The sequence below is a fragment of the Brienomyrus brachyistius genome, chromosome 11 (assembly GCF_023856365.1).
Source record: "Brienomyrus brachyistius isolate T26 chromosome 11, BBRACH_0.4, whole genome shotgun sequence".
Taxonomy (NCBI): domain Eukaryota; kingdom Metazoa; phylum Chordata; class Actinopteri; order Osteoglossiformes; family Mormyridae; genus Brienomyrus; species Brienomyrus brachyistius.
This window is the reverse complement of record NC_064543.1, coordinates 4534328-4556884: the sequence shown is the minus strand read 5'-3', so window position 1 is coordinate 4556884 and position 22557 is coordinate 4534328. Positions and strand designations below refer to the sequence as shown.

Below are 22557 nucleotides of genomic sequence, written 5' to 3'. Positions count from 1 at the left end.
TTTATTTTCCATTTTGCTTAGAGGCGATTGTTGTCTTTTTATGGAGATTTGTGGCCCACATAAGTGTTCATGCCATAAATGTATGAATATCAAATTAAAGACAATAAAAAGAAAAATGCTGCACATAAAAATGAAATAAAATATTCACAGCAGCACCTTTAAGGCGTCTCCACAGGCAGAAATTCCATTTCACTGCAGAGCGAACTAGTTTTGAAGTCTCTGCTCGCAACGTGTTTTGCTCCCTGAAGCATTACTGCAGCCAGGTTGAAGAAAAAAGTTTGCCCCCCCCCTCCCCCCCCCACCAAAACAAGCCCCCCCAGGGAACTCAGGGGAGAAAGTGTGAACAAATGATATTCATTCTGTTGTCTACGAGCAGCCTTGTTTATTCCTTCCTGATTAGAAGCACTAATTATGATTTGGAGCACTAATTATTGAGCGGCTTTGCCATTTTAAAGAGGTACGTTTGTTCGAAGCATTTGGCAGATTTATTGATTGATTCTTAATGGAGATAAACAGTCGTCAATGTTCCGAAGAATGTGCTAATTTCACCATAATAAAGCAATAAGACTCGGTGAAGTTTATTACAAAATCTTTAATAGTGAAAATTCTAATGTTAAGACAGCCTTAATTAAAAATGTACATAAATCTGCATCAAAACAAATACTCTATAATGTATATTTAAAAAGCAGAAAAAAGAAAAACGTGATCAGTAAGAAAGTAAATAAAAATGTAAACCCACTGGTAACCGTGGATACTAGCCTTGCTGGGAGGTGCCTGGGTTAGTGGCCCACTAACCCAAGAGATGCTCAGTTACAAACAAACCATATCGACAGGCCGTTTAACTCTTAATAGGCTGGACTTGAAGCATTAAGCAGAACATCTTTCATCTTCTGGAAGTGAAATTACATTCATCTTCTTTATTAAAAAGTTCTTCCTTTGGAAAAAGAAAGTTGATGATCATCTTCTCGAATGGCTGAATGCAGAGTGGGCCGCCTCCCTGCTCCGCTTTCGCCTCATAAAACAGACTCCATGTTCTCACACCACTCGTGGTCCTGCAGATTGTATATGAACTTGGTCCTGCTGGCTGCGTTTTGGCCGATATCTCTGCCCAGATTGTCCAGGGTGAGGTTGGAAGCGAAGAGCTCAGTGGGGGTGAGGTAGCCCTCGTGGTTCTTGATGTACTTCTTGTAGTTCCTGCGCAGGCACCACCAGGTGGTGCAGTAGAGCAGGAAGGCCATGCTCTTGAGGACGATGGCGGTGCTGACGTACAGCTGCCTGTAGACCGCATTATCGTACAGCATGCAGGCCCCCTTCTCGCCGCACACGGTGCTCCAGAACAGGCACGTCGAGTCGATCCCTGCGCCGAAGATGAGTGGAGGCGGGATGAACCCTACAGAGCACATCTTACTGTCAGGAAAGCCAGCTGCCCCAAGAAATGAATCGATAGACAATTCACAGGGATGGATGAGAAAGTGAAAAAGCGCTGCAGAGGCAGGATAGCAGCCCTGCCCTGGCTGGGACAGCGACACAGGGGTATATGGGGCGACACAGGGGTGTTTGGGGCGACACAGGGGTATATGGGGCGACACAGGGGTGTTTGGGGTGACACAGGGGTGTGTGGGGCAACACAGGGGTATATAGGGTGACACAGGGGTGTTTGGGGCGACACAGGGGTATATGGGGCGACACAGGGGTGTTTGGGGCGACACAGGGGTATATGGGGCAACACAGGGGTGTGTAGGGCGACACAGGGGTATATAGGGTGACACAGGGGTATATAGGGTGACACAGGGGTGTGTGGGGCGACACAGGGGTGTGTGGGGCAACACAGGGGTATATGGGGCGACACAGGGGTGTGTGGGGCGACACAGAGGTTTATGGGGCGACACAGGGGTGTGTGGGGCGACACAGGGGTGTGTGGGGCGACACAGGGGTATATAGGGTGACACAGGGGTGTTTGGGGCGACACAGGGGTGTGTGGGGCGACACAGGGGTGTGTGGGGCGACACAGGGGTGTGTGGGGCATAAGCAGGCTGTGGCCTGCAGCTGGGACTTACCAAGAAGCCTGAGGAGGAGGAAGAGCACGCCAAGAGCGTATGATTTTAGCTCCGGATTCACCGTCCTGTAAAAAAACAACAACGATGATACACTGTAACATCATTTCACAGAAGTGATTCAGATTCTTTCTAAGATGGGAGGTTAATACTTAAGGTGCATATATAAACACGAGCAACTGATACCCTTCGTAATTACTGCTTTGAGTCATGCTTTGATCCAAAGTGACTTTAATGCATTTGCAGGGATTTGAACCCATGACCTTTGCATCATTAGCTCACCACTCCGTTTGTGGAGCAACAGGGGGGTTTGTGTGCATGAGTGGGCATGTTCCTTTGTGGAGACCCCCTCCCCCCCCCTTATCCAGTGCAATGATTTACCGGATGAGGATGATGACGGAAGGCGTTTGGGCCATGGCGCCAATCATGCTGCAGGCACAGATGACGCAGAGGAAAATGAGGAAGGCCTCTTGGCAGCTGGGACTGGGGCACTTCCCTGGGCTGGCTGTGCCGCCGTCACGGCGACCGGCGATGCAAGTACAGCCCGTCAGGTTCTACAGGAGACGAGGCGGAGATCTATTTAATAGCAGGTCACTAAACTTATTCACCTAAGGTGACGACCATAAGGAGATCACTTCCTTTAAACTGCCTCGCAAAAAAATGAATTGTCGGCAATCAAGGTGCAGCTTGCAGAGGTAATCAAGCGACGGGTTTTAGTCTGAAAGCTTTAGCAGTAATACTCAGGGTGTCCCCGCTGGGCAGCTATTACAAGCACAGACTGGCATTAAACTACTCCGGCTGCCTGATATTAAACGTCGAGCGCCACTCCAGGATGTGATGGCCATCGCTTCTGTTATGGTAATGAAACGCAAACACGGGGGAGTCTCCCCTCACTTATCGGGCTTGCCCAGCTTGGGAAAATGGCAGCTGGAACGTTACATGTAAATTTTACCTGAAATGAGGATAAACAGAATTACCACCCCCCAGAAAAGGGTTGAACAACAGCATATAAAGTGGATTTTCAGGGGTTTACTTCAAGTGTTTGTTTCTTATCTGTTCTGCAAGCAAACTGCCGCATAAAAGCGGGATGTGTCTGGTTCATGAACCCTGGGGGGGGGGGGGCGAGGGGGCTGTACTCACAGCTCGGGTGCAGCCTGCGAAGCAGGCGGACAGGTAGGTGACCCCATCTGAGCCGCACACGGGGCTCAGAGACGACGTGTGACATCCGCAGCTGTCCACGCAGGCCGCCTCCGGTCTCCGGCCGGCCTGCAGGCTCCTGACAAGGGCATGGTGTCTGAGGCACGACTCTGCTCTCTGTGTCTCTCCAGATGTTCGCTTTTCACTCACGATTTTTGTTATAAAGCTCAGCTATGAGTCACAGTGACATACAAACTCCTGGAAAATTAATTGTTCGGGCCGCAAAATTAAGGTAAAATGAGTTAAATTCATGCAGCATGTGCCAAATATGGTCAGATTCTTGTCTCCCCTGTATGTACCAAATGACGCCCTTACTCGTTGTTGTAAGCCACAGTCACCCCGGCCACGGGCCCCGTGCCGCAGCCGAGGAAGAGGAAGGAGACGTAGCACGCTGTGGATGCTAGGTTCACCATCATGGCCATGCGCACTGCCCCCAGGGCAGAGAGGTTCAGCTTCTTCACCAGCAGACCCCCCAGGAAAATACCCAGGCAGGCACAGGGGATGGCGGTCATGCCTACGGACCAGCAAGATCAGACACGGACCAGGGCACGGCTCCGACATCACCCCGACACCACCATTACGCGCAACTAACCAAGAAGCTGATTGGCTGATGAGGTGGTGAGGTTGAACTGCTGCTCCAGGTACTTCCCCAGGAAGGCAGCGAAGCCAGCGACCACGGCGATCTCCATGCAGGCGGCCAGGATGATGCAGGTGAAGACAGGGTTGGATAGGAGGTGTCTGGTCACCATGGGAATCACTGCAGAAAATGGGTGAGGACAGAAGTCTCCAAACACTCATAATATCTGTGATTTCACACCATCGCACCTGCGACATCAAGAAGGCATAACGGCAGGCAGAGGTATCGCTCTGTTCCCACAATCCTCTGCTGCTACTGACCTACCACTGTGTATAAATCTTACCAGACGTACAGTGACCTGAGAATGAAACCATATATGGTTGTACATGCAGTCATTTAAATCATGAATGGAAACGCAGCAACTAGGACAGGTCAATTGCAGATTTCTATTTTCAGTAAGCTTGTTTCGATCGGAACTCACTGCAGACATAGTAAGAAAAATCCAGTGAAACAGGAAACCAGAAAGAAACCCGAGAATTTAGAGGACTGGCTACGAACATCACTCACTTTATTTTGCCTCGGTGTTGTATAAAACCACCATTACAGAGAGGGGAATTGCTACTCTCTTGGGTTTTAAGACAGACAATATGGTATCGTCTGTCCTTTGGTTATTTTTCAAGGGGACTGCAATCTGTTCAGTTCTCCAGCAGCAGGAAATGGGGTTTCCCGCCTAACAACTGAAGGGGCATAATGTAAAAGAGCGGACGATGCAGTTATATGGTGTGATCCATAGGTGTTGCTAAACATCTCAACAACATAAGCAGTATCTTTATAAGTACTGAGAAAGGGTTTTGTGAGGGTATTTTTATCCTGGTACTTGTGACGCTCCCGCTCACCTCTGAGCTGTTCGCAGCAGGACGGGCCGTCTCTATCCTCCAGGTGGCCCAGGACACCGTTGCTGGGCCCGGTTCCCTCGCAGTCCTGGGACGGCTCTCTCGGGAGCATGGCGCGCTCGCTGTCGCACCTGCCGACTTCCTCGTGCTCGACCAGGGACGGCGGGAAGCCGAACATGGGCAGCGCGGAGGAGAAGAGCAGCACCCCACACAGGATGAAGCCTCCCCACCAGGCCCCGATCCAGCGGGGGTCATCGGGGGTGATGTCCAGCCTGCCTGCGGAGAGCCGCGCCTTTTCACCGTGCCCCGGTGCTCGGATAACTCACACGAGACAGACGTAACCTTCACACAGCTTCGGCTGGCTGGGAAACAGCCCAGTCAGTGAATTATTCATATCTGCTGGAGGCACACCTGGCTGTTCACAGCGTTAAATAATCAAGCAGTCCTGGGACACAGGGAGCGCAGGCGGGTTTACGGCGCATTTAAAGCTGCAGCATTTAGCCGGCTTCGCCATTGTTGCACACATTCTATTTTTAAAGTATATATCGTGTTTAAAATCCTAGTGGAACAGCGAACATTCAGTGAGACTATGGTTGGAAAAGGTGCCTGCCATGTAAACAACATGTGTTGTGGGATTAGATGCCAACAAGCAGAGTTTCTGTCTGTCACTGGGCTTAGTGACTGTGTCTGGCAGCAGGAAGGTGTGAAAACAGAGTGTAACGGCACGTCTACACACGACGCAGCCGTACACAGAGACTCACTGCTGCCGATGAAGACTGCATCCACGTAGATCTTGGTGCAGAGGGACCCCAGGATGAAACCACAAGCTGGGCCGAAGACAAGTGTTGAGAACAAGATGCCTGGAACGCATTGATACATGCCGTTAAGACTGCAGGAGATTTTCGGGCTGAATCGACGCACGTAGTATTCCTCATGTAAAGTTCATTACATCATTTTTAGTTCAGTACACACAGTGAAACGAATGAATACATTTATTGACATGGACGGAACCTAATTTCACAGGTAGATGCTCAGCACGGAAAACATTATGCTAATCGTGACTGCGAGTGGGTCACGGCCAGCGCTGGTACAGTCAGTCATAACCGACAGTTTGGGTACATTGTGGGGGGGTTGCCAAAAAATGACAACACTGGAGTGACAGCAATTGAGAGGACCAAGGCTGTTTGCCGGTTCTGCTATACCGACGTCGGATATGTTGCTGGAAACAAATCTGACACGCTAACTCATCTGAGACATCATCGGAGTGTGTGTACAACTGGAGCAAAGCAGAAACAGCCTCCCAGTGGCATTAAAGATGCTCTTGCCAGGAAATTCAGACCGAGCAAAAAAAAAAAAACATAATTATGGCTAGACGGCCGTTTATCACTACAGATATCTGACCATACTCAGTAGAAGGGGACATGGGATTTAGTTCATTATGATTGTTATAAAGTCATATTTAAAAAAAAATTGGCAACACTTTACTTTAGGGTGCACAAATAAATAATGTAGTAGGACACTGTTAAATTATCTATTAATTATCCAACTTAGTTGCATACTGATCCCATGTTTATTCATCATTAATCAACCACAACAGTTCATGCTTTTCATGCAGTTACTATATTTGTTCACGGTTTGTACTTGAGTAACAAATGAGTTACTTGTGCCCCCTTGTGTAAAGTGTTACCATTTAGAAAAATGACTTTACATATTTATTTTCACAATGTGAAATTAAGTGTCTCTTAGGTTTCTGTCGTTCAGATCTACTGCCTTTGGTTTACAATGGTGCTTGAATTTTGAATAATAAATCATTTCAAAACAAAATCTGTTTTCCCTGCTGTACCGGAATCGCAACGATCCGTGAATCCAAAACCGAACCTTGAATTTTGCATACTATTACACCCCTACAAGATTAATTTGCATCACTCAAAAAAGACAGAAAACATGACAGAAATGGAGTTTTTGTCATGCTGTCTTACTTTGTTTAGAAAAATGAAATTATGTATAAATGTATTTTACCAGCATCTTCTTCAGGGCCTGGATTATATAAAAAATATTTATAGATTCCTGACACCAGCCAGAGTCAGCAGGCCTCAGCAAGGTGACTCCCATTTCCCCCGGTTACCCTTGGAGAAGTGAAGTCCGGCTGGGTTTCAGTCATTACCACAAATGAACGTTAACAAAACCTAGAGAAGTATCTTGCAGTCTTACATAATGCTAGTTTTTTTTTGCCAGATTTTACGGGGTCTCATTCAGGAAATATTAATTAAAGTCATGGTATGTTGATTGCTATAACAATGATTACAGCAGGCAGCTCATAAAAGTTCAGCAAGGTGAAGCCGAGGCAGTCTGACGTGCTCGTTAATGAGGTTTATCAAAAAATATCCCTCTACCTCAATATGACTTCATCTCGTCAAAGTCACCGTCTCGAACACCCCGGTCCGCGAAGAAGCGAAACAAAGCTGAAGATGGGACGCGGAAAGCTCCTCACCGTTCGTAGGCGAGCAAACCGGTCGAGGAGCCGCTTCTGATGGTCACTTAGTTATAATTCCCCTGACCTTGCGGGGCAGCTCGTCGTAGGACATAAGTGAAGAAGCCCGACAGAGATTTTGAGGAGAGGTGGGGGCTGCAGGATTTATGTGTGTTGGCGACATCACACAGGCGAGCATTAAAGGGGGTTGGGGAACGTCGTCTATTTTAAGAGGGATCCCCTATGAGAAGACACTCCTCCTTTAGTTCCAAATATGAAGAAAATGACGCCTTGGAGTGAAATTATGAGGAGGGTGGATTCTTCACTTGCCGGACATCTGCTCTGCTGATTAGTGGTGTCCGTTGGTGTTACGGAGTTCAGCTCAGGACACAGGACATATCACTGCCATCACCACCCTATATACCACACCTAGAAGCCACAAATATACATTTATATTTCATCTATATTGCACCAGATACCTGAAGCATACCGATTCCTGCTGGCAGGGGTGAACAAACCACACCATGTGCCTCCCAATATTTAATTTGGATTCTCTATCTCACCCCCCCCCCCCCCACCCCCACCACCACCCCCACCCCTACCAATATCAAACTCCCTCCTACGCCATTCTGGGGTCTCTCCATGAAATTCCTATGTAATTCACAGCCACAAGAGGGCGCATTCTGCATGGTGCATGGCTTACAGCCGCATGAGGCAGCGGAGAAGGCTCATCGCATCGAAGAAAGTAGCCGGGAGCGGCTGAAATGCCCCTTTGTCAGTGCGGGAAACTGTGTGCGACACCCGATACGGAGGAAGGAAGGACTGCGTGAAGCGACCTAAAGCAACCAGAAACAAATAGCTGGACTCGATTTCGGAATTTCCTTTGGCATGTTTGCTGGAGTGTAGAGAGCTTTTACATGCAATAACTCGGGTCACATATAACAAGCAAATAGATCCAGACAAATGATAGAGTGGCTGCCTGATATGGTCAGACAGACATAGAAGTTATGGGGCTGCTCTGTCAGCTCTGAGGAAGGACTGGGTACGGTGGGAAGTCCCTCTATAGAGAGAGCAGCTGATGGGGGGCCAGGAGACATGTGACCATGATGGGTTCAGCCAGATCAGAGTGCAGTAATGGGCGGGGCTCCAGCCCGCCAAACGCAGGGGAGACAGGAAGGGGTTTCCTTATTAATCTAAAGAACCGAAGGTAATAAAACTCATTGCTGTTTCAGTGGTGTGCAGTTCAATCTAAATACCTCCCAGAGGAGCACTAATCAGCATGTTTTAGGGACACCAAGACCTTGGACGGGTTTCAGCCAATCAAAGGGGCTGGAGGCACATGAGGTCACTGAGGCCACCGTGTCACAGCCGTGCCTTTGTGGTGCATCACACACAGCAACACGTATGCAGGCAATTCACAAAAGCTTTTAAGGCTGCTAGCATTAGAACAGGGACCATGAGAGAAGGTAGGTGAAATATACATAGGGAAGCTGAGAAACCCTCAACCTCATGGGCTGAGAGGGGGGGGGTTCACTGGCCCTAATCCTGATCCTAAACTCATCAGACCCCAGGCACCGGCCAGGCACAGCGGATGTTGCCCGCAGCTGCTAATTAACAACCAGGAATGGAAAATGTGACTCACATCACCGCATTTCCAGAAGTGGTTGCAGTAGTGCAGCTGCACTCTCCTGGAGCTGCCCGCCTCAGTAATGCTGTAAATGATCTCAGAGACAGTGTTCAAAGATGCTGTAGATATTGCTGGGATGTGGTTTTCTGTACGCCAGTAATGAACCATTATGGAATAAAGGCACCGCAATGGTAGGTGACCGCTGAGGTGCTGCGTTGTGGGATGGTACAGACTCGGGGCAAGCAGGTCGTCTTTCCCTGCATACCCTGCATCTCCCATGGCTGCATGTTGCGGTCCTACTGAAGCTCGGGCAGAAACACCGCACTGCGTTCCAGACGAGCTTCAAAATGCTGAGGCCGAGGAACACCGTTTCCCCACAGATCCGGAACGATCCAGAAAAGGAGGACTGCTGCTAGGGGAGGAATCAAAAAGCACCGACATCGGCAGTGCCTCCATCAAAGTTCACGTCCCTAGTGTCCTCCACAGTCACAGACACCCCCCGCGCCACCCCCCAGGTGTGTGTTCCCTCCCTCTCAGAGCGACCATTTTAGTCTGCTGTCCGGAGAGCATGACAGCCAGCCAGACGTGTCCTGATCTGCTATGTTTAGACTCATGTCCTCCACAGGTCTCTCCCGGGATGAACAGAAGCAGCTACATCCTCACTCGGGCCTACAGGTGGAGGAGAGGCCTCAGCTGACAGCTGGAGGCGCCCCAGACAGCTGCTGTCCAGTATCTTCTTATCATGTCTTTTCTGGGGTCCCAGGGAGGATCTCCACACTCCACCGTCCAGCGGCCCACAGAGACCTGGAGTCTATATCACAAAGCGGAATTTCTTACTTAGCCGGACAACCTGCCAGATTTAAGGTGGTCTGACCTAAATGTACGTGAAGAAAGATAAAGTCCATTTAAACTGGGATACCTTAAATCTGGCTAAGCAAGAAATCCTGTTTCGTAACACAGACCACAAAAAGCCACAAAAAGGCTGTTACTGCTTCGAAAACAAACAATGTGTTGTTCGATGCTGACCATCAGGGAAGCAGTTTCCTGTTTACAATGGGTCCCTTCTTCAGACTACCTTAAAAGGCAGAGGCCACGCTTGTGTAATTCGCATTTCCTTAAGCAGCCTCCATGTCCCAGTCATGTGATTCGTGTTTCTGCTGTGTTTCTCTTATGCCCTCAAACATCCTATATGTTACGCTCTCTGCACTACATCTTGCCTTTAATTAAATCAGGCAGCTAGACTCTGCTCTCATTGTCTCTCTGTAATTTGTTTAGATACCAGTGGGAAAGGATCCTATCACCGTGATTCATAACTTAGTTTTTTAATGATATCAATTACGCCAGAGCCGCTCTCGTGCCCCGTTGCATCGTGGGTGAGGAAGGACCAACGTCATGTCTGATAGCAAATCAGTCAGATCAGTCATATGCCAAAAAATTCAAGGGACTCACCATCGATCGGTAAAAATCCTCACGTCAATATTTAGTGGCAGTTCATCAGTGTGACATTTCTAATATCAGAAACCTTGCACTTTGACACTTTAAAAATCAGCAGTGTTACCCCCTCACAATTAAACAACACTGTAAGAATCAACTCCTTTCACTGTTACTGTAAACCTCAGAGTATAGGCTACCCTGTGAATGCGAATGCAGTGGGCACTTTTGGGAGACAAAGGCATGATTTATAGCAGCTGGTTAATGGGGAAATGGTGGGTTTATTGAAACTGCGTGTGAATGAAATACTGCTGTCCCCACACTTAGCCCTGACCTCCAAAAACATTCCTTCCATAAATCAAAGCACAAGGACCTTTTGGTGTCCATCTCTAGGTGATAGATCTCTGTCCAATGCAGTGTTTCTCAACCCGATCCTCAGGGTCCCCTGGACAGTCCACGTTTTTGCTCCCTCCCAGCTGCCACTCTGGGTGTGTCCCTGAGGTATGGCCTGAAAAACACTGGTCACAATGCAGAGGTCAAATAACCTCGGTCATCTGTGCTCTGCTCTCCTGACATCTGAATGATCATTATGGACTTGAGCAGAACAGGGGTGCAGCATTATGAAAGGAGCTGCACGAACTACCTCAAGGGGGTGCAAAAATACGACTGGAACATGCGAACATTACTGCCCCATAGGACACAGTAATACAGGGTGCTGGCCTGTTCTTGAACCCCTCTGAACCCGTCATTACTGGACTGCTGTTGTATTGGCTGACCGGAAACTGACATATGGCATGCGTCTATTGACAAACACGTCTTCCACTGTAACCTAAAACTCAAGACCATGTAAAATAAACAACATTGCAACGCGACCTGAGAAATGAGTAAGAAAACATACACGGATTCCTGTTAAAAGTGTCAATATTTAACAATCTGTTACGTCACTGACATGCTTATCCTACTGTTGCACATCTTGATATCACACTGCGGCCACTGAACATTCATTATCAGAGTAAAAGGTGTAAGTGACCCAGTAATCCTGTGACACACAGGAAATGACCCATAACTTTAAACCTATGAAAAATGTCCCTACAATAGATGGGAGGCAAGTGCAGAGTGAATATATGTTGGGACCCAGTTGTTACGCAGAGTGAAGGCCTGCATGTATCCTGTGGGCTTCGTCATACCTTCCTCTCTGCCCTGCTCTGCAGGACAAGAATAGTGGCAGTTTCTTCAACCACACGGAAGATGCCAGTAGGTGGCGCCAACGGTGGGGTGCAGCTGAGACACCCCCGGCTGCTCGGCCAGCAGGGGTCAGAGGATCAGAAGCCAAAGGTGACGCCGATCGTCTGCACTCTCTACTGCTGTGGCAGCTGTTTCAGTCTGGAGGAGGCGGCAAATCCAAAGCAACCGAAGCAGGCTTTGGGGAGCAGATGGACTTGGCGGGATGGAGGAGTGGCCGGGCACCCGGAGCATGCGGCGCACCATTGGCTTCCCATGCTGGAAGGAGCCCAGCATTCGCATGGGGACCAAGGCACAGAGCCATTGGCCGTAGCTGTGACAGGGGCTTGATTCAAGTCGCCTGCCTACGGTGGGCGTATGCGTGAACTGAACTGGCGCTAACAGACAGCAAAACAGTCACCGTAAGCAAGACCAAACCGCACACCTTAGTGGAGTATGATGGAGGGGATGGAGGGAGCGTCAGCATTCTGAGCATCTTTAAGGAGGACTGAACACTTTTTGGTAGACGGAGGTGAAGCCCCACAGCTCCAGCCTGTGTGGGCTTTGCACGTTCTTCACCTCTTCCTGTGGGTTTCCTGCAAGATAAGCCTAAACCACACCACTGCAGCGCTAACACCCAGGGTAACGCTAGTGCTAATGCTTTGTTAGCGCCCATTTCCACGTCCGTCATCAGGCTTGTGCTAACACTCAGAGTAACGCTAGCGCTAATGCTTTGTTAGCGCCCATTTCCACGTCCGTCCTTAGGCTTGTGCTAACACTCAGGGTAACACTAGCGCTAATGCTTTGTTAGCGCCCATTTCCACGTCCGTCCTTAGGCTTGTGCTAACACCCAGGGTAACGCTAGCGCTAATGCTCTGTTAGCGCTCATTTCCACGTCCGTCCTTAGGCTCGTGCTAACACCCAGGGTAACGCTAGCGCTAATGCTCTGTTAGCGCTCATTTCCACGTCCGTTTTCAGGCTTGTGCTAACACCCAGGGTAACGCTAGCACTAATGCTGTTAGCGCCCATTTCCACGTCCGTCATCAGGCTCGTGCTAACACTCAGAGTAATGCTAGCGCTAACGCTCTGTTAGCGCCCATTTCCACGTCCGTCATCAGGCTTGTGCTAACACCCAGGGTAACGCTAGCGCTAATGCTCTGTTAGCGCTCATTTCCACGTCCGTCCTTAGGCTCGTGCTAACACCCAGGGTAACGCTAGCGCTAATGCTCTGTTAGCGCTCATTTCCACGTCCGTTTTCAGGCTTGTGCTAACACCCAGGGTAACGCTAGCGCTAATGCTCTGTTAGCGCTCATTTCCACGTCCGTTTTCAGGCTTGTGCTAACACCCAGGGTAACGCTAGCGCTAATGCTCTGTTAGCGCTCATTTCCACGTCCGTTTTCAGGCTTGTGCTAACACCCAGGGTAACGCTAGCACTAATGCTGTTAGCGCCCATTTCCACGTCCGTCATCAGGCTCGTGCTAACACTCAGAGTAATGCTAGCGCTAACGCTCTGTTAGCACCCATTTCCACGCCTGTCCTCATGCCCGTGGTAACACCCTGGCTCTTCCTGAATTCACATTCCCTCCAAAATACTACTGGTGGGCTCCGAGGCCTGGAACGTGATCTAGTGTGAGTCACTCAATCAACAGCTCCGTCTGGACTAATTAATTACGATCTCCGCTGGAATGGAAGCCAGGCCAGTACGCACAGGGGTCCCTGGGGCCAGGACCAGAAACCCCATTCACCACCACGGCCACATCTCACGATGCACCTCATCTGACATAATGTCACAGGAAACTAGGAAGTGCAACTTGAGTTTTTGGTACATGTCACCATTTGCATGCATTTGTACACACACACACACATAGATACAATCACATTAAGGGAAATTTAAGGCATACAGACTGTCTGACAAACGGACACACAGAAGTACAATAGAGCTACATTTAACCTGTTTATCAGCATTTGATTTAACTTGCCTGCTACTGGGAACCAATGGAATAGATCTGAATATTGATCAATGAGAACTCTAGGCATGTTCAATCAAACACATTCCTTCAGGTTAAACCACCTGTCTCATCAGAAATGTTAAGCTTCTCATCTTTCTAAGGACATAACATCTAAGGACATAATAACATCTAGAAAAAAACAAAAGCAATCGCTAATTACACCAGCTTTAAAGCGAAGGGCACAGTACACAACTACATGGCAATCATGTGATAAAAATGGAAAGACAGACCTGCTCAGGGTCATGCTATGAAGATGCAAACCTACTAGATGAGACGTTCCCAGGTGAGGCCTAATCAAATGCATGTAAATCCAGATGTCTGCGGTACCATGCAGGGAATCTTACTGCATACATCAGCCAAAAATAACACTGGTCTGCTTGTGTGAACTATATTTAACACCCTTAAGTCCAAGGAGACAGAATATGCTGGAGGCCAGTTTTAGGCATTGCCTGTGATGTTTCATCTACACTCTGTCAGGCTCGAATCTCAGGATGTCAGTGCCTTTACGGAGATGAAAAGATGGTGGATTTGCGGGGGGATTATTTTCTGTAATCTAGCTGCCTTTTCCTCTCCTCCCGTGCCCCCACAGACGAGAGATTGATGACTGCAGGTGAACCAGAACTGGCCGCTTCTGCCCAAAGTTCATGAGACGCTCAGTGAAAGATCCGGCTGCTGTTACGCCTGCCGTCAACACGTGTCCCCTCGCTATCAGATTTCCACACTTGCGGTTCACCGCTCACCCAGCGTTAGGTCTGGATAAAAGTGTCGGACAGCGACGGGAGAAAGATTTACGTTTTGGGGAGATCAGCACATGTTAGAAGAGTGAGGATGGAAACGCTTTGGGTGTGTAAATAAGAAAAACGAGAAAAGACACACAATCAAATAAGGCCACGTTTCTCACACACCCATCCTCGGCGGAAGGAATACATCAGTATCCAGAAGAGGCCTGCATGCCTCCTACACACCACGGAAATTACATTTATGTGGACAGAAAACAGACGGCCATAACATTTTTGCAAATTAAGCCACATTATTCATGGAATACAACTATCACATCAAAATACACATTACTCGGTCAATGACAAGTCAATGACAGTAGTGATACAGAAAAATACATTTCTGTTAATGGCGAGGATGGGACCAATTTCACAGGGTTTCTGAAAAAGTTTCGAAGTTTTAAGAGTTGTATAATATATTTCATGTGGGACGATAAGTCCTTCCCAGAAGTCAGGTCACCTTCTGTCTTCCTGCTCCATATTTTCTCAGAATGACCCATTAGAGGGTGTGTGATCGCCCTACGGAGACGCGGAATGACAGGGATACACAGCGGGTCATGATGTCGGCAGCATGACAGGACGAGGAAAAGTGGCGGGGATGGCCCTAAACCGGCGGGGATGGCCCTAAACAGAGCTCTGCTGCTTCACTTGGGCATATTTACACACGTCTATAAGCCGGATGGATCATATTATAGGGCACTCAGAAAGCTGACGCCAAGGTTAGAGCACTCTAAACAGATTCCTCACAGAAAGGCATGTAATTTAATAAACAGCTGGTCATTTACGTGAGCCTAGTGGGGCCCTGTGCTTAGCCGTTACAGAACAGATCCACTTCCCTTTAAATCAACAATTAAAGCCCCCGACACTTACTGAGAAATCACACATTTGCATATGAATAGAAACCACATATGGTCTATTAATAACGGCAGTTATTAAAACTGCAGGGGACATGTAGGATTACATGACGGGAGGGACCGATAACGTCTCTTACCCACAATGCCGGGCACACATTTCCAAAGAGCCTCTGAAGTTCACTCACCTAAGTAGAGGGACGAGTCCTTCCTGCGTACATGGTCGTCGATGTAGGACACGCCCAGTGGCTGTACTGGGGTGGCCCCGATTCCCAGCAGCACCTGGGCCCCGATCAGTAGCAGGTACATCATGTTGGTGTTGGCTCTGTTCCCACACGCATAGCCAGAGTCCCAGCCTTCCGTCCAGGGGGACGAGGCATTGGAACAAAGGTCCCGGCCCTCCTCCGTCCTCCAAGACTCACCCGCCTCGTACTGGTACTGGTGGCTGAGGAACTCGGGCAGGGCCGACAGCAGGGCGCCCAGGGCCATGACCATGCCGCCACAGCCAATCAGCCGCGGCCGGTGGGCCCGGGCCCCGAAGTAACTGACGAATAGGATGAGCAGCAGGTTGCCGATCTCGAAGCTGCTGGCGATGACGCCCACGTCGGCGCTCTGCAGGTTAAACCGCCGCTCCAGAGTGGTCAAGACGCTCAGCTGAAAGACAGCAGGGAACAAGAGCTCAGGGAAGGAGCCAGAAGCTGGCCCAGTACTGGGAAGCGTGCAGAGCAGATGGGAGAAGGAGGGGGGATACATTCATTCATTCATTCATTCATTAACCTTTATTTTACCAGGCAAAGCATGTAGAACAGTTTCTTATTTGCAATGACGGCCTGGAATGTGCCAGAAAGGGGTTAATGGGCTGAAACGGGGTCAATGTGAGCGGCAGACAGCCTCGAGGAAGTGACATCAGGCCAGGTGGGGGGAACCTGGGGGGGCTGAAGGAAGGTGACAGGAAGCATGTGAAGGAGCAATGTGCTCCACAGTCAGTCAGTCTGCCGCGACGGTGACGTTTTTCTCCAGGTCCCTCCCCTGGAGGTGTGGTGTAAACGCCCCAGCCGGAGGCCCGTGGATCGACGCCTTTCCCCATTTCTGTAAGGACACATTAATGAGGCCCTGCAGACTCCCAGGGACTTACAGCACTTAAAAGCCACACACTGTAATTCCGTCCACATTTGTGCAGATCCGCAGGATCCGCTCCGTGTCTCTCAGAACCATAACCATTAACGTGACCATTACATGACAGCTACAGACGGTCGTAAAAATACTTCAGCGAGCAATTTCCGAAAATCAGCTACTACCTTATTTTCCAAAAGGCAGACTTTCCTTTGCAGGCATAGCTTTTTTTCTAGCTGCTTTTCATCAGTTCCGACATTATCACACTTTATGCATCTTACTGAAATTCAGACCGTTGCATTCTGATCCCAGAGGTTTTCTACATCTATATCATTGCTGCCTTATTAAAACATAGCAGAATTAAAAAGCAAATATAAACAACACATGTACTGACTGAATCTGTGTTATTACTGACAGCAGGAAAACGTGCAAGCACCTGTTTATTCAAAAAGGGTCACGGATTCAGAACATACCCAGAATGCCCTGGGCTCAGGGTTAGGCTTCAGCCAGGAACATAGTGAGCTTAATAGAAGTTACCTGCTTACCAGAACAGCTTATGTCATAGTGTAGGAATCAACAGGAACAACCAGAGCAAAGCCACCCACACACGCAGAACACGCTAACTTCCAGAGCCGTGCATAGATTTTTCAAGGGGGAGGTGCTTGAATGGGAGGTGAGGCCAACCAGGGCCATTAACCAAATTGTGCTTAATTGCCAGTTATCAAAAACGGGGCACTTAGAAACTCAAAATGGGGCACACATTCAGGGGAAAGAGTCAGGTAAACCGGGCGGGGGGGGGGGGGGGGGGGGGTCAGATTTGAACCCACTTATCTGGAGGTTTGAAGTCAGTGCTACCCAGTGAGTCATCGTGCCACTGTCATTAAAATTATGATAAATATTTTAATCTCCTCATTTAAATATTCATATTTACAATTTTTTTCCTCATTAAAAACTCTTGTCAGTTTCTGTTAAATTAGCTTCCTTCATTATGCATGAATCTTGTTGATTAAAATGACAAAATGAAGGACCGACCCCTACCCAAACTCAGCTGAGGGATCTGCTTTACGTCTGTACACAGTGTCTTTTCTGAAAAGCACCGTTTGACTTTTCCTCCCTCTGTGTTCATTTAGCTAATTTCAGTCCATGAGGAGTGAGAGACTCAAAGTCAGGTCAGTTATCCCTAATCGATAACTGAGGCGCGAGTGTGCAGCAGTACTCATCCAAGGAAAATGGCCTCCTCCCAATCAGTCTCACTATCGCCGGGGTCATCATTAGTGAGAGCACCCCCATGCTGTGCTGAGGCCAGAGCCTCTAGGTGGCGCTGCAAGGCATCACTGTGGTATGTACTGCCCATTACTCTACCACAGTGTCTCCAGCCTGTATCCCTTGTGAATCCATAACCTCATTCACGGTGACTCCCACTTTACTGTTACGATATGGTCTAAACTTCCGGATGGTTCCCAGGAGTCTGACCCGCCACACTAGAGTCTCAGCCCTACTTCACAAAAGGAAAACGTCTCTCCTGGAGAATGCTGAACGCCCTCTAAAGACGACGACTAGGTCTAGCAGAAACCGACCTGCTCGGCCAGTGGTTGATATCTGCTAGGAATTACAACATCACTTTTAAACGCTCCAGCTATACGGACACAGGGGCAACATCATTTCTGGAAGATATTTTTAGAAATTAAAGGAGCATATATTGTAAAAGTTACGTTTTCTGTTTTGAAAGCAATAAAATGGATTGTCATTGACCACATCTGTGCAGATTCAGGATCTGATAATAGTTTAACAGTGTCACAAATCAGGCTGTTAGTCATCTCTCTTTACAGGCCCTCTTGAGATACAGTCCTAATGAAATGGCTTCCTGTCTTACAGCTTCATATCATATTCTTAGGCTTAAAATAGATACTGGCTCTGATTACTATTCACCTCTAAAATGGATCTTAATTTTACATTTCCAGATGTTCATTAATCCATTTTGATAAATGATAAAACTTGATAAATGAATCGGGGAAAATGTGGCTGGTGGTCATAAGAAGTTTTGACGTCGCTTATAGACAGCTGAAAAATCTGTATTTCATACCTATTCTATCAAACATATTAGAAATGTTCATTAATCCTGAAAACGTATCACTGCTGTGAACGTTCTCAGGTGGTTTGGTTCCTGGTGGCTGTAAAATAATATAATATCCTTAAAACTAGTGATGTAGGACTTGCTGTCCCATCACGTATATCAGGCCTCAGGTTTTAGAGAATCATGTCTTAGGACAACGGTTTGGTCAGTTACTGTCACACCAACACTCCTCAACCTATAGGGGGCAGAGACGGGAAACTGCCCCTAAAAGTCATCAAAGGGACACAGGGACCTGATACCTGCTGTCAGGACCATGCAAATGTCCAGCCGGCCAATGATCCAGGTGCAGACCAATCTCCTTGGTTTGATTTCGGGAAGCACCCAAATGACAAATTTGCAAACCAAATGTAACCACTGGATGCAAGCATCTACCACAGAGCATCTGCCGGTTTAGGCCGGTTAGATTTAAGGCGTTTTAATGGCACTCAAAACAAAAATTAAGGGCAGCTTCAGATTGCTTTAGATTGTTGGTGTTTTTCTGCAGCCACCCGCTGTATGATTTCCACAGCACTGACTTCCATTAGGCAGAGTTTGAAGAATTTCCTTCGCAGTGTAAAATAAGCCACATAGTCATTATCTTTAATACTGCATTACAAAGGCAAGACACTGTAACTTCACTGTAACTTCATCAAAAATGAGTTTTGACCGACATTGGGTCTCTTAGGCTCTGTTTCAGCTCATGACAAAATATCTTAGTCCATCTGTGCTCGGTTTTGGAGAAAAAACTATCATTTACCAACCTACTACACATTTGGGTGGAGGGTGAAAAAAGCTTTGCAGCTTTTCAGTTTCATCACAGTTGCTGTGTTTAGCCTTTGTAGGCCAGACCAGGATCCAACCAAGATGCAAAACTGGTGTCATCCAAACAGTTTTTGTTGAATTTGCACTTTCTAGTACTGAAAATTGATAGATGATGTTATTTACAGGCTAGTTTGGGATAATTTCTCAGTCAAGCTATGGAAGATTGTGTCCATCCCTCTCTCTGCAAAGAAAAATGATAGATAAACCAAGAAAAAATAGGACCCACAAGGAACAGGAGAGCACCTTAGGAGGCAAGACCAAACGGGATGGCCAGCGACACCTGCTGGGCAAATGGGGAACTGAGATACAGAAGGGGCCAGGACAAGGACCAATCCTGAAAACTGCAGTTAAATCAGTATTATTTTCCAGGTTTGTGCCATTTTAGACATTGTAATACAAATGAAGGCATTTTTATATAAATTAGATAAATACTTTTCTTTTTAAGGATCTGCGAGCAGCCTGTGCCAGTCTAACAGCTCAACAAACTGAACAATACGTCACAATTATTTTGCATTTTCCTGGACATATAAATAAAAACATTTTCCTTCAAAAGAAATAGAGCTGGAAGAGAATAAAGGAAAGGAAAAAGAAATAAATATTTAAGACATCTTCTGAAACAGCTTGAAATTAACCTGTCAAATAAGGTCAAATCCCAAATCAGAATAACCTTTGAAAGTAATAGGGACTTTGAATGCTGTTATTGTGGGGGTGCGAGTTTCTTCACGATGGGGGTGCGCACATCCCTGCTGTGTGCGGCAGTCAGCTTGGCCTCCGAATGTCGTGTGGGGTTCGTCCTGTGGTCCAAAAGGCATGCAGTACATGTGCCCTAAGACGGTCAGGCATGGCATGCAGAGTGCTGTCCTGCCTTGTACCCTGTGATTCCTGGTGCAGGAATGTAAGAATTAAGTATAATAATCCGGACATAAAACAACCTAGATTTCCTTGTGGTCAAAGTGGCTCCCTTAGTCAGAATCCTGTGTGTTATATACAAAAAAATAGTGTTAGTATATATTAAGAAATACGTATATAAGAATAAATAAAAAACTGATAGTTATACTGTATGTGTCTGACTTGAAGCCAATTGTTTGTCTTCATCAGTAATACTGACGTATTTCTTTAAAAACGTACATACTGTTTGAAAGGCCTAATGTACGTTTATATCAATGGCACTCATTAACAAGGACATACATTTGGATATGGACGGTAAGGAAATGTCACTACCAATATTGTGGAAGTACCCTGTCTGTTTAGGTGACTGATTTGGTTCCTACCAATGATGAAACCAAACCTACGACTTTGCTGTTTAACATGTTTAAAACATGTTTCTTCAGTAGATAGTTGATAGGCAGGTGGGGGTACAGAAAGAAAGGCACACAGGCTGTATGTGATTCAAGTGAAATGTTTTAGTGGTAAAACAAAAATCTACCATTTACCGGACACTTTCCAAGCACTTCTTGCGAAACATATATATATAAAAAAAATTCATGCTATGTTATATAAAACCGCGCTTAGGTGAACTTTACAGGACCCTCGCAGTTATACGACATAAACACCGCAACATTTCGTCGTATATAAAGAAAGAAATTATGAAACAAGGAAAATTAAAGGCATGCTTCGCGCAGAACACCTTGCAATAACAGCCCTTAATCTACAAGAAAAACGGGTATATAAAGTTTAATGCGTGGTGAAACACCGCATCCGACAGCACATTTAACCCAAGACGCGTCACTTTGACTCCCCGCAATGGTCACGCAACATTCCCGCAGGAGCCAAAACTGCGCAGCCTGCAGGTCGCGGTGGACGGGGATGAATCGACCGGCGTCCGAGCCGCAGCTGGAGGACGGAAAAGCGGCATTAAATCTTATCCCAAGTTCCTTGGCATGCCGATGATGCGGTTAGACTAAGGACTTGCATCAGCAACCATCCGCGTTTACGTTTCGCCAAGTCATAAGGCATGCCACAAAAAACAGCCCTAAAAGGGATATGCAGAGCATGCAAACATGAGGGGAAAGACACACTCACCAGGTATGCCCCAACCGTGCCCTGCGCCAGCATCAGCGCACATTCCGACACCAGAAATATCTTTATATTTGAGAAGCAAGATGATTTCTTATGGTCGTCATCCCGCTGACTGTCCCCGCTACTCCTCTCCGGACACCTCTCATCCTTCAGCTGCATGCTTTTATATGGCGTTTGCTTCTGCTTAATGTTGTAAAGTACAGAGATGACGGCGCAGGGTTGGTCTCTGCCCCGCGTTCAGCGCATCCCGCGGCCGGCCGCTTATTCCTCTTCACCCCCTTTCCACCCTAACCGTGCACATCCCGCAGCCAGCAGCTATAACTGCAGTTTTATAGGCAGTTAATAGACCTCCGTTCCTTGGCAGCTTCTAGACATTGTCGCCCCGACGGCAAATAAGCAGCAACGCAGGACCTGACATCTCCTCACTGCGCTTCTTGCTGATACCGGAGAGTGGAGGACGCCGCTTTTTTTTGAAGAGCGGCATTTTTTTCGGGGGAAAAGTGCATCCTCCAAAGAGCCCCGTGATTGTGTAGGAGCCGTGTCTGCTCGGCGTTTACATGAGAAGTTGCTGAAGGTATGAGCGCTACATGCTGGACGCCCGCACTGTCGTTCCCCCAGCTTGCCGCCAGGGGCGCTGTGCAGCCTGCACCAAACGCTCAGCAGCAGGACCACAGGCTGCCAGGAAGCGTCTCCTTTATCCCTAACCTCGGCGACTAATCTTTATCTCAGCTTCCTGCTCAGATATAACTAATGCACTCCTGCATTAGATATTTGTGTTTATGCGTGTTTCTTCCGCTGACGAGTTTCTCTGCTTATTATTTCTGTTTGTTTTAGGACAAATGTGCCTCTACAGCAGGCTTGTGTAGCTTCAGTACTGTAATTATTGAAGTCTATCCCATAAAAAGGTTTTTACTTTAATCTGGAAGCTATTATTTGCGATGTCCTAAAACCGTGAACACTGAACACGATCACCGTTTGATCTACGTCAATAAGCAGCGGTCGAGAAACCGCACGATAGTCGGTTCCCATTATTTTCAATAAATGTGAGAAGACAGGGACTCCATATTGTCCTCTTTATAAAGCATGGATGTCGCGCTGAAATGCTCTGCAGTTGTTATTTTCAAGCAGTGAATTGGCCGTTATTGCCGTGCGGTGCCCACACCACTCCATAGCACACTTCTCACGTCATGATAAATATATCATTCATATTCTTTCGGACGCCGAGCCCTGACTTATTACTGACACGTGGGCAACCTTAGAAGTAGTTAAACTAAGTAGGTCAACTGGTCATAAAGTGTTTAATGAGAGGCATAACTTTTTAAGGACTTTTAATGATCTGGAGATTTGGTGACTGAATGCACCACTATTCTGAGAAGAAATTGGA

The 22557-nt window shown here is 47.5% G+C and overlaps 1 protein-coding gene across 1 annotated transcript; it reads right to left on the bottom strand.

Annotated features, from left to right (window-relative positions):
- Positions 1-627: 627 nt before the first annotated feature.
- On the bottom strand, positions 628-21848 carry LOC125751550 (solute carrier organic anion transporter family member 3A1-like). The gene is made up of 10 exons (XM_049030522.1): positions 21177-21848; positions 15295-15760; positions 5483-5581; positions 4725-4997; positions 3844-4008; positions 3567-3765; positions 3195-3330; positions 2436-2608; positions 2058-2122; positions 628-1390 (listed from the first exon to the last, which is right to left on the bottom strand). The coding sequence occupies exons 1-10, from the start codon at positions 21330-21332 to the stop codon at positions 1014-1016; spliced, it is 2109 nt and encodes a 702-aa protein (XP_048886479.1). The 5' UTR covers positions 21333-21848; the 3' UTR covers positions 628-1013.
- Between the last annotated feature and the right edge of the window lie 709 nt (positions 21849-22557).